The sequence below is a fragment of the Babylonia areolata genome, chromosome 25 (assembly GCF_041734735.1).
Source record: "Babylonia areolata isolate BAREFJ2019XMU chromosome 25, ASM4173473v1, whole genome shotgun sequence".
Classification (NCBI taxonomy): Eukaryota; Metazoa; Mollusca; class Gastropoda; order Neogastropoda; family Buccinidae; genus Babylonia; species Babylonia areolata.
The window spans coordinates 19,766,126-19,778,748 of record NC_134900.1 but is presented as its reverse complement, the minus strand read 5'-3'; the positions used below and the strand labels follow the sequence as shown (position 1 = coordinate 19,778,748).

The 12,623-nt window shown below is 46.6% G+C and overlaps 1 protein-coding gene across 1 annotated transcript in view; it reads right to left on the bottom strand.

Moving 5' to 3' along the window:
• Positions 1-12,623, bottom strand: part of LOC143299726 (uncharacterized) — a 19,568-nt gene continuing 6,945 nt past the window's right edge. Inside the window, exons 2-11 of the mRNA XM_076613106.1 lie at positions 12,113-12,308; positions 11,420-11,549; positions 9,317-9,418; positions 8,681-8,860; positions 7,415-7,569; positions 6,219-6,462; positions 4,842-4,938; positions 4,068-4,338; positions 2,997-3,273; positions 1-723 (exon numbers count right to left, since the gene is read on the bottom strand). Coding sequence (XP_076469221.1) covers positions 536-723; positions 2,997-3,273; positions 4,068-4,338; positions 4,842-4,938; positions 6,219-6,462; positions 7,415-7,569; positions 8,681-8,860; positions 9,317-9,418; positions 11,420-11,549; positions 12,113-12,308 — 1,840 coding nt within the window. The 3' untranslated portion in view covers positions 1-535. The remainder of the gene's footprint in view (positions 724-2,996; positions 3,274-4,067; positions 4,339-4,841; positions 4,939-6,218; positions 6,463-7,414; positions 7,570-8,680; positions 8,861-9,316; positions 9,419-11,419; positions 11,550-12,112; positions 12,309-12,623) is intronic.

Genomic DNA, 12,623 nt, shown 5'->3' with positions numbered 1-12,623 from the left:
AAACAGACAATGCTGTTGCTTGACTTACGCAAAAGCCAAACGCTCTGGTCAGGCCTCAGATGCTTCATGTTTTTGTGAATGGAACGAGTGAGACAGACAGACAGAGCATGCGACTTGCAATCCGCGAAACAGAAGACAGCAAAGAAAAAGCACATGCCTTCCAACACGATACCATACAGTCAGAAAACAACAACAACAAACAAATAAACCAACCAACCAAAAAAAAAAACAACAACAAAAAAACCCAAACAAACAAACAAACAAAAAAACGAACCAGACGAATGAAGAACTGAAACAACAGGTTTGCGTAATCCTGACAGAATTTACGAAAGTGTGAGTTTGGAACATTCGCAGTACAAAGCAAACTTTGACTGCGAATGTGTGTGTGTGTGTGTGTGTGTGTGTCCGCGCGCGCGCCCGCGTATGTGTGTGTGTGTTGTGTGTGCGTGTGCGCACTCATATTAGTATGTAAACTTTTAGATGTACAGGCAAAAATCGCTATGCAAACGCAGCCCTGATAACTTCTCCACAGACTTTACGGCCAAACGAGATCGTCATGGTCATGGTCGTCAGGGTGGTCGTCGTCTTTGTCTTTTTGGGTAGCGGCGTAGTTGTAGTTGACGTTCATGATGATGTTCTGCAAGAGAGGCCGAGCGTCCAGGTGCTTCACCAGGCTGAGCAACCAGGAGCCAGGTCCCTCGGGCCCTGCTGGCTTGGGGGCTTCTGGAACAGTGCAGAGAACGGGCGATATTGCGGTGTGGTGTGGTGTGATGTTGTGTGATGCTGTGTGGTGTGGTGTGGTGTCGCGTCGCGTTGTGCTGCGTTGCACTGTATTTTATTCTATTATACTTCACCCTGTTGTACCGTACTGCACTGTACTGCATTGTACTGCACTGTACTTTACTGCATTGCGCTGTACTGTACTGCAATGTACTGCATTTATCTATTGTACTGCACAGTTAAAAGTCAGCGAGTTCAAGTATCTCGGAAGTATTTTCTCGGAAGATGGACGTCTCAACAGAGAGATTGAGACAAGAGTACAGAAGGCTAACAGCGTCAGCTACCAGCTTGCCCCACTCCTCAAACATCCCAACATCCCCATTGAGACCAAAGCCAAACTCATTACCTCCATCTTCATTCCCACCTTGTCCTACCAGTGCCAGACATGGACCCTGACAAAAAGCCTGGAACGCAAAATAACCACCTACGAGATGCGATGTCTGAGGAGAGCCGTCAACAAGACCAGACGGGACATGATCAGAAACACCAGGATCAGAGAAATGGTGGGAACAACACCTGTCCTCCACCATATCCAAAGGCAAACGATCAGATGGTTTGGACATCTAACACGTATGGCACCTGACCAGATGGCCAGTAAAGCGTACAACAAAAGGATATCAGGATACAAGGCAAGAGGAAGACCAAGGAAGACCTGGATTGACGGTGTGAAAGAAACCCTGAAGACCCACAACATTCCACCCAACGAGGCCTTCCAGCTTGCCAGGGCCCGTCAGCTCTTTCTCCCCTCGACGCCCTAGATGGTACAAGAGGACGGATATAGTAAGTAAGTACTGCACAGTAGGTTTTCTGCACTTTTTGTTCTGTACCGTACTGCCCTGCACTGCATTTATTGTACTGTACTGCACTGTACTTCACTGTATTGTACTGTACTGCTTTTAATCTTGGAATTAGAGCCACACGCGCTTTTATCCTTGAGAACACAAACAGTGTCATCTTTTGACTAAGATGGATTACAGAAAATGATATTGTATTGTAATACTTTTTGTCGCAACAGATTCCTCTGTGTGAAATTCGGACTGCTTTCCACGGTGAGAGCGCAGTCGCCAGTGATCAGCGCCACCCATTTTGTTTTTCGTTTCTCCTGTCCGCAAGTTTATTTGTTTCACTATCAAAGTGGATTTGTTTACTGCAGACTTTTGCAATGGACAACACCTTTATCGTTGTGGGTTCTTTTACGTGCGCTAAGCGCTGCACAGGGTCCTCAGTTTGTTGACTCGTCCGAAAGACTCAAGGTTTAGTGGTGGTTTGGTGGTGGTGGTTAAAACCATGGTCCGTCTGTGGGAATCGAACCTGTGGACACTGACTGGCTTCAAGTCGGGCGCATAATCACTAGACCACTACTCCACACAGTTCACTCACTCTCTCCGTGGGTGGTGCTGGCACGCGCACGCGCGCGTGTTTGTGACAAAGATAGAGAAAAAGGGATAGGGAGAGAAAGAATAAGAGACCGGCGGACAGACAGGCAGACACATATACAGATAAACAGAAAGGAAGGCAAAAAGGAAGAGAGACAGTGCCAGAAAGTGAAGGGTGCACACAAGAACACACAACTTCTTCCCACACCCTCTCCCACCCCCAACCCAGTCTATTCCACCAATCGGTCGGACGAACAATACTCATCTATGGCACGTGCGGCAACTTGGACACACACACACACACACACACTTAAAACCGAACCACCTTCCTCTCGCCCCCCACCCCGACTCGCCCCCCCCCCACCATCCCCCCTAGGCCCTCTCAAATCCAGCAATCGGTCAGTAGAACAGTACTCATCCAAGGCATGTGTGGAAACATAAAACACTCACCCACACAAAACACACGCACACAATCCACCCTCCTCTCCCACCCTCTGCTCCGTTCCATCCTTCCACCCACCCATCTTTCAATCTCCCACCTCCACCCCCAACAAGCCGCGAAGCACTTGGATGATCAGTGCTCATCCGCAGTGTGCGTGGCCTCAACACTCACACACACACACATTAACCGTTTGTTCATATGGGTCTGATGGCCTGGGAGAACTGAATAAATGTTTTAGCATTTGTATTTGCACACACACACACACACACAACCTCGTCTCCCTCAATCTCTTCCGTCCACTGAGCTAGATCTAGTTATCACGATCCCCCCACCATCCCGAAACTCTGTCCCATCCCCCTCAACCCCCCTCCCCCTCCATTCACTCAAATCCAACGAACCAGTTGGCCTGGCTGTACTCATGGAAGGCGTCTTAGGCGACCACTTGGGCTTGGTGGGTGTGAAGGGTTCGGCAGTGACCATAGTCGCTGCCTTGTCGCAGGACTGCATGGCGGACACGAACTTGAACATGGTGGGGTCAGGGACGTACGTGGTGACGACCTGCACGTAGAAGTCCCAGGCTTCCCTCAGGCACTGGTTGTCGGCCTTCACCTCTTGTATGGCCCGGGGACACTCCGTCCAGCACGTGGAACCCGTGGGGTCACAGCTCTCCATGATCTGTGTGGATCACGGTGCATAGGGGGTCAGTCAAGCGCAGGCGTTCACACACACACACACACACACACTCGTACACACACACAAGCGCGCGCGCTCACACACACACACACACACACGCACGCACGCTCGCTCTCCATGCATTTTTTTTATACTCTTTTGTTCCTTGCAGCATATCTAAATTTCTCCCATTCTCATATAAAAGTTTAAAATTTAATTGCTAACAATGATGCCCAGGACACTGAAAGGCATCAGGTCTTTTTTTCCCCTTTTTTTTCTTTTCAAGACGTTAGCCCAAATGATTTAAAGGCAAGACATTAATGACAGTCAAGAGATGTACTTAATATATATCTTCCTTATTGCATGTGATCTGACACACCCTCTCTGTAAAAAAAGAAAAAACAAATCAAAATCCAACACAAAAATAAACAGAAAACAAAATGTTTACCTAACTCATAAAGTGTCACCATTATCTCCACGCACAAACTACCGCACGCCCTAAAGTAAGCCGAACAACCCAAGATACCTGAAACAGAGAGAGAGATAGAGGGGGGAGAGGATGGGGGGAGGGGCAATTTGACGATTGACTTTTCGGATGGATTTGATTTGATTAACCTTTCAGGTGGATTTGATTTGATTAACCTTTCAGGTGGATTTAATATGATTTAACTTTCAGGTAGATTTGACTTAATTCACCTTTCAGGTGGATTTGACTTAATATACTTTTCAGGTGGATTTGATTTGATTCCTTTCAGGTGGATTTGATTTGCCTTTCAGGTGGATTTGACTTAATTTACCTTTTTGACAAAAGCAGCAGTGGCCGGCTCTGTGGACGTGAAAACCTCACTGGAGCACGCATCGTCGGAGATGCAGCTGTCGTCGTCCTTGAACTGTGTGCACCCGTTGCGGCCGCCCAGGCTTTCCTGGGGGTAGTAGAAGACGAAGGCGAAGCACATCTCATCGAAGCTGCCCTGTCCGTAGGAGGTGGTCTTGGGTCGCGAGCGGGACTGGTACGTGCACTGCGTCAACAGCTCGTCGCCTGGCCGCATCAGCACGGGCGGCTCGTGCCTGTTGCAAAGGATTAGGATTGTATGGTGTACTGCTGGTAGCAACAACAACAAAAAAACCCCAAACAAACAAACAAACAAAAACAAAAAAAAAAACGAATAACAACACAAAGAGAAAATAGTCAACAATAAGAACAGAGGTACACACACAAACACACACGCACGCACACACACACATACGCACGCACAAACAGAAAGAGAGAAAGAGAGTTTCGGTTTCAGATTCTAGTTGTCAAAGCGTGCGCGCGCACACACACACACCCACACACATACACACACACACACGTACGCACGCACGCACACACGCACAGCAGTGACTCAGAAGCAGCAGATAAAGCAGAGTAACAAGTCTGTGCACATTTGGCGAAGGCGAATTTTATCTGTTCATGACTCGAATAGTGCATTGATTTTGATAGGATTTACCACACACACACACACACACACAAACAAACAAACAAACAAACACACGCGCGCACCAAGGCACGTGCACAACGTTCTTCATACCCATGTATCACTGGGGTGTCGTAACTGTAAGGGTTGTCGTCTGAGAGAACCGCGGAACCACCCCCTCTCCGATTCAAGGTCACATTCTGGCGGGTTCCTGAAGAATAATAGAACGAATAAGCAACAACACAAATTAATAAACAGATGATTGAATCCGTAAATAAACAGATCAAATGAATGAATGAACGAATAAATAAATAAATAAATAGATAAACAAATAAATAAATGATAAACCGCCATTCAATCATCATCCATCCAACCGCCTGTCAATCCACTCATCTACCCGCATCCAATAACCCTCTCTTTCACTCACTCCAAAGTCGAGGGCATCCACGATCTCCCACACACATAGTGCACTTTTAACCAAGGGCAAACGAACACACTGCTCAAACACAAAAGGAAGAGAGAAGACCACGCTTCAGTCCAGCCACCCACCGTCATCCGGTCACCTTCACCACCATGGAGTGATGGCCTAGAGGTAACGCGTCCGCCTAGGAAACGAGAGAATCCGAGCGCGCTGGTTCGAATCACGGCTCAGCCGCCGATATTTTCTCCCCCTCCATTAGACCTTGAGTGGTGGTCTGGACGCTAGTCATTCGGATGAGACGATAAACCGAGGTCCCGTGTGCAGCATGCACTTAGCGCACGTAAAAGAACCCACGGCAACAAAAGGGTTGTTCCTGGCAAAATTCTGTAGAAAAATCCACTTCGATAGGAAAAACAAATAAAACTGCACGCAGGAAAAAAATACAAAAAAATGGGTGGCGCTGTAGTGTAGCGACGCGCTCTCCCTGGGGAGAGCAGCCCGAATTTCACACAGAGAAATCTGTTGTGATAAAAAGAAATACAAATACAAATACATGCATGTATCCGTTCACTCGTCCCGAGTAAAGAACAACCTTCACATGCACTTCCCATTCACCCATCCCCATCCCACGCCACTTTCTCTCTTCTCCGCTTCTTGACTTCTCACTTTAATCCATTCCCCGCCCGCTCCCCGCACCAACCCCTCCTCTCTGCCAAACACTTCGAGACAGTACCCGTGACCCTAACCCCCCTCTCTCGCTCTCACTAACAAAAACACACAATCACATCAACATACACGCGCGCGCACACACAAACATAGACACACACACACAAACACAAACACACACACACACACGTTCCCAACCCCACGTTAACATACTCACGACGACCACAACCATCTTCCACATACTCACGACTCCAACTCCCACAACTCACAACCCCTACCCTTCCTCCCCCTCCACGCCACACCATCCACTCTCCCACCTCCTTCCCCCCTCCCCCCCCCCCCACACGTACACCACACCACCAATACCACCCCCAACCCCTCTCATACCTCCAGTAGGACCTCACCGAGATAGTGCATGTGGTTGATGACCTGGAAGACGTGGATGTCCTGGCTGAAGATTTTCTGGGAGCAGCGAGAGGTGCAGGCCCCCTGCTGGACCACGGAGGGCTGTCCCGGGGGGATGGTCAGCGAGGTCTGGCCGATGGTCAGGATGCCCGCGTTGTAGCGCCGCAGCTTGGGCGTGTAGTACAGGGTCATGCCCGAGGAGTCGTACCACGTGTCCACCTCCGTCGGGTTGGTCCAGTGGAACTGTTTTTTTTTGGGTGCAACACACACACACACACACACACACACACACACACACAGGGGCACACAAACGGAGACACACACACAAAACCACAAGCGCGTGCACACACATACACCTTAATTTATTGTCTTCATGTCAAATAGATATGATTCTGATTCTCTCTCTCTCGCTCTCTCTTTCACACACACGCGCGCGCGCGTGCTCGAACAGACGCACACACGCATAATGTAAAGTGTCTTTGCGAAGAACAGGGCCTCGAACCCTGATGACCAGAAAATACTGGATCAGAAGTCTGTCAAACCAATCCAGCCACTGCGACTCCGGTAGGAATACAGTCACATAATTATCACCGCTGTGTCATCAAAATTATCTACATCAGCATGTCATATCTCCCCCTCTTTATCCCCACCTTCGCTTGTTTTTGTCTTTTCTTTTGGCTGCATTAGCTATTTTCTTTCTATCATTCTGACGTTCTTAGTGTAGGTATTAATGATAATTTACAACGGCTTAAGTATGATCTTCTGTAACAAAGTACAGATTAAGAAAACTTTCAAAGAAAAGAACCTTTGCAATAGTGAAACATAAGCACCCCAAAACAACACCAACGTCTGATCACACTACTACTACTTATTCTTATAGTCCAGCTGACCGCACAGGGCCGTATCAGGACTGACTACCACTACTACTACTACTACTCATGATAATAATAATAATAATAATGACAATGATAATAACTGATATAGTATGCCTCATATAATGGGCTCTAAGCGCATCACATGAAACAATACAATTACAACAGGGCATTACAGCATAAAACAGCACATGAGGACATAGAAGAGGAAAAAATATCTCAACACCATAATCATCAACTCATCATCTACGAACGTTTTAAACACTCGCCCCCAACCCCCATTCCACCCGGCCCCCCTGTGATTATATTATTTTTCTGTTCACCTGCATGGACACGATACGGGTGTGGCCCTTGCCGATGAGGTAGCCGGTCTCAGGAGTGAGGCAGCTACCCGTGACACCCAGGGCCCACAACTCCAGGAATTGGTTACAGCCCGGAGTGCCCATCATGCAGTCTTCTGGCTCCGACTTCAGCCCCACTGGAACAGCATGTGAAAGGGGGCGTGTTCCTTCGTCATTCGTCAGGTGACAGGATATGAGTGTGTACATGGGTAGGTACGGGGTGGGAGGAAGAAGATAGGGATGGAGATGGGAGGGAAAAAGAAAAGAGAGAGAGGAGGAGGAAGACGGGCAGAGGTAACTGAAGAGAGAAAGAGAGAGGGATAGGAGGTGAGAGAGGGTGTGTGGTTGAGGAAGGGATGGAGGGAGAACACTGAACACTGAAATGTTTAATGTCATTAGCTGCAAAGCAATAGTGACATAGTAGGTACTAATCAGGGATGGAGAGAGAGGGGGAGAGAAACGGGGAGATAGACACACACACACACACAGAGAGAGAGAGAGAGAGAGAGAGAGAGAGAGAGAGAGAGAGAGAGAGAGAGAGAAGGGAAGTTTTGAACCACGGAGAACAGGCGGAGATAAGAACCGACTCTACACCCCTTCCCTCCTCCTTCCCTCCTCCTAACCCTGTCCCCTCGAAACAACACAACACAAAACAACACACAATTCCAAGCAAAGTGATATAATACAAATCACAGTGCAATACACACTATTAAAATACAACACTATACAAAATGATACCTCAAAACAAAAAGTCTGACAGGAAAATTCCCTCAACACAACACATTTCCAAGATATACAACCAAATACGCACGCAAGGGGTATGAAAACAAAAATCCTGAAATCCCGCTCCTCTCCATTAAGCTCACTCCCACGATCAGTTCACCCCTGAAATATTCCAACACAACACATATTCCCAAGACTATCAAACACACACGCCACCCAGCCCCGGCCACCTTCCATCCCACCTCTCTCCCCAATACTCACTCCCCATCATCACCAGTAGTTCTCTATCATTAGTAGCATTGTTATTAACACTTATCTAGTGCCCGTCTTCGGTCAAATACCAAATTCAAGGCGCTTTACACCAGGCTGCCTTCCTGGGAAGACCCGAATATCAGTTACTTTTAAGGGCTCATGATTTGTTTCCTGTGTCATTCAAACAGCTTTCAATCACGCACACACATACACGAGTAAATAAGGGTGGGTTTTTTTCTGCAGACTTTAGCCAGGGACTCAAAGTTTACAAACCGGAGTCGTCACAGCGGGACAGGACGATGTGGTGCATGACGTTGTGGTTGTCGATGAAGGGTTCTGTGGCGATCAGGTGGTACTCCTGGTCGTCAGGCAGCTCGAAATTGAAGCAGATATAGGTCGTCTCCTTGGCTGGCACCTTGGTGCGAGGGAAACGTAGAGTGATGTTCCGCACATCTGTACATTGACAGACGCATGATTTATTTTTACCATGCCACCCCTTCCCGGCGGTATGAAACATTACAAATTCACAGTATTCAACTTCTTTACATTTCCAGATTTAGAATTTGAACACCCTGTCACTACCTATTCCTGTGGGGTACGAAGCATTGCAAAATCGCAAAATTAAACGTCTTAACTGATCAATATAACATCAAATAACAGCGATGAACAAATAATGAAGACACTTTTTGTGCATTAACTCATTCCTTACGAACGACATGATAGGCGACGAAGGCAGCGTTTTACCGCTGCTGACATCCTTGAAATGCCAAAAATTAGGTTCTAAGATAAAAGATGAATGAATGTACAAAGAATACCGCATTCTTAATCACGAAAGTTAATGGCTATGCCTTCTGCTACTGCTACAACTATGACTACTACTAATCACACACAGAGGAAAGTCCCACTCACCAGGTTGATTGATGGCATCACACTCGAAGACATCATTATTGCTGCAGTCCATCCAGGCATTCTTGCTCACACATTCACCCTCGTTCCAAGGATCGCAAACGCCTATGGAAAAAAAAAGACAAGAACAGTATATTACATAGTAACTGTGACGGTATTTTAACCAGTTTTCGTTCCACAGAATGAACAGTTGTTAGTTACCAACACTGACAGGATGAGAAATATAACTCGTCCAAGTGGAAAGACGTAAAACTGAGGACCATTGAAACATAACTTGTATCCGGTTTGTGTCAACGGAACACGCACGGTCACAAAGACAGCTACAAACCAAACTCTCACACAGACAAATCTTGTGACCACAGGGGTATGAAAACAAAAATCCTGTCGAAATCGTTATATATTAACACACACACATATATATATATATATATATACACACACACATGTGTGTGTGTGGAACAACCTACACCTCATCAGTCACCCAATGGTGAAGTCGGGTCTGAATGTGTACTGTAACCCTCAATCGCACAAACAAATAGTAAAGAGTAGTAACTCTCTCCATTCCCAAGGTACACAACTTCAAGTCAGTGCTGCTTGCGCTACCGATTCAACTAGCACACAGGTAAATAAAAGGTACATTGGAACAAACCCAGACACTTCCTCAAACAAGGAAACGCCGGACCTGTCCTTATACCCATCATTTGACATGTGCACACAGCAGCAAAGACAGAAGAAATGTGCAAACACAAATTAGCTTTTATTCAAGACTGGCATGGCCTCTTTAATCCTGAACAAGCCACATAGAACACATGGACAATACAGAACAAACACATGGTTGCCTCGGTGGTTTTTCAATTGGAAATTAACAAATAATGAGGCCAGGAGATGAAATGATTAATAGAGTCAGTCTTGAATGGACACAGCAACATTTTTCTCCAGTAGAACGCTCCCTTCTGGAATTTCGTGAAGGGTATAGTCCTATTTTAGCATCCTAATTTTAGGAGCCTGTTTTATCGGCAATTATTGTAGTAACGTCCACAGCAGAATATCTGACCAAATGTCGCATCACAAGAAAAAGTTATCCTTTTGAAGCGCCACTTCACCGACCTGTCAAAAATGTCTGCGCAGATTAGAAGAAAAATAGCCTAACTCTCGGAGAAAAGTTTACAGAAAAATAACGGTTGTTGCCCTTTAACTGAATCAATTTTCGCCACAGATTTGTTTTTCAACAGACAGGCTACAAACACATCAAAATGAAATCCACTCCAAAAAATTGGAACTGAAAATTCTTACTCCTGCATAATACCACATGTCAACTTAACATCTGTGCTGTTCGCGTGTGTCACACGATTACCGTACAAGAAAGGAAACAGCCAAACATTGGCATGCACTGTAACCTCAAAATTATATAATATTTTACAAGAAGAGTAATAAGAAGAGAAAAAAAAAAGAAAAAAAAGGAGGAGAGCAAGATGAAGAAGAAGGAAGAGGACGAGGAGAAGGAAATTCCAGGAGTCAGCGAGCTATTCGATTCAGCGTGTTCTTTCCCTCGGTGTTAACCTTGAAACTGGCCCCATTCCCCTAAAGTCTTTCGAATGAGATGTAAACCGAGGTTCCGTGTGCGAACGCACGCATATGATAATGCGCACACGTTAAATCCCATCACAATCTTTCGGAAGAGAAGTTCAGTTTTGCTTGCCATTGGCCGATGTTATGGATGATGCATAACTACATTTCATGCATTATCCCCAAAAAGGGAACGTGGCTACCTACATTGTGGGATTAAAAACGGTCGCATACCTATACAAGCCCTCGTGCTCCCAGTGCAGCTGACTGCTCAAAAATGAACGTAGAAGTCTTTCAAGAAGAAGAAGAAGAACAACAACAAAATAACATCAACAAGAATGTTACTGCCATCTCACACGAACAGTAACAATTAGTCACCATAATATAACCCCCCCCCCCCCTTCCCCCCTGACCACTAAAATTTTATTTTCCAATATTCTATCTTCACTCCCATCCCAATGGTGGTCAAAGCAGAAAACCACAGCACCAGCACCTCTATACGGGTGGCTGGCAGCGAGGCCAGCACATTTCTCCACGTACCGGGGTGGGTGATACCCGTGGTGACGGGCGGGGTTTGTCCCTTGGACCACCCACACCCCGGGTCCCCCAGCTCCTCTCCGTTGGTCCGACCGTCCCCGTCACTATCCTTACGGCACAGGGCCTCTGTCCACTGCACGTGAGAACCGGAACAGCAATGTGGGTGTGCTTGAGTTGGGGTATTGGTCTGGGTGCTAGACCTTAAGTTGGTCTGGATGCTAGGCCCTGAGTGTTGGTCTGGGTGCTGGTAGACCTTGAGAACTCTGGGTGCTAGTAGACACTGAGTGTTGGTCTGGGTGTTACGTCTTGAGTGTTGGTCTGGGTGTTACGTCTTGAGTGTTGGTCTGTGTGCTGGGCACTGTTTGTTGTTCTGGGTGCTAGGCCCTGAGTTTTGGTCTGGGTGATAAGCCTTGAATGTTAGTCTTGGTGTCAGGTCTTGGGTGTTGGTGTGGGTGCTAAACTTTCTGGGCGTTAGGATATCTGGTGTTCTAAGGTGTTAGATTTTGAGTAGACCTTGAATGAGTGGTTTGAATGGGTGTCAAATCTTAACAGAACGTGCACACACACACACACACACACACACACACACACACACACACACACACACACTATCAAACACAGCACATCCTATCATTCACACAACCCCCCACCCACCCCACACCCCTGCACACCTTCATCCCATTTCGCCACACCCACCTTATGGCCGTTGGCAGCGAAGTCTTCTCCAAAGGGGTTCCTGGCGCCGCCCCCCTGGGTGTTCCTGTGGCCCACCCCGTGCCACAGGTAGTTGGGTTTGCACGGGTGGGGCACGTGATCCCCATTGGGGATTTCTTCCTTGTACATGGCGTAGGGCTGACACGTGGGCAGGCATAGTGCCAACGCAAGCAGAATCCTTTGTAGAAAGGAAGAAAGAAATAATGAATGAAAACTGGAATGAACATTTAAAAAAAAAACTAACAAAGGAAAGGATGAAGGTACAAAGAACGAAGAAAGACAAAAAAACTGAAATGAAGAAAGATAGAGCAAGAAGAGAAAAGAAAAAAATGAATTAAAAAAAGGGAAGAATGGAGAAACAAAGGAAGGAAGGAAGAAAATGAAATACAGTAAGAAAGAGAAACAAAAGAAAAGAAAGGAGGGAAGAGAAAACAGACAGGTGGAACGGAAGAAGGAAGAATAAAAGAAAGAAAGAAAGCTTTCTGACTGACAT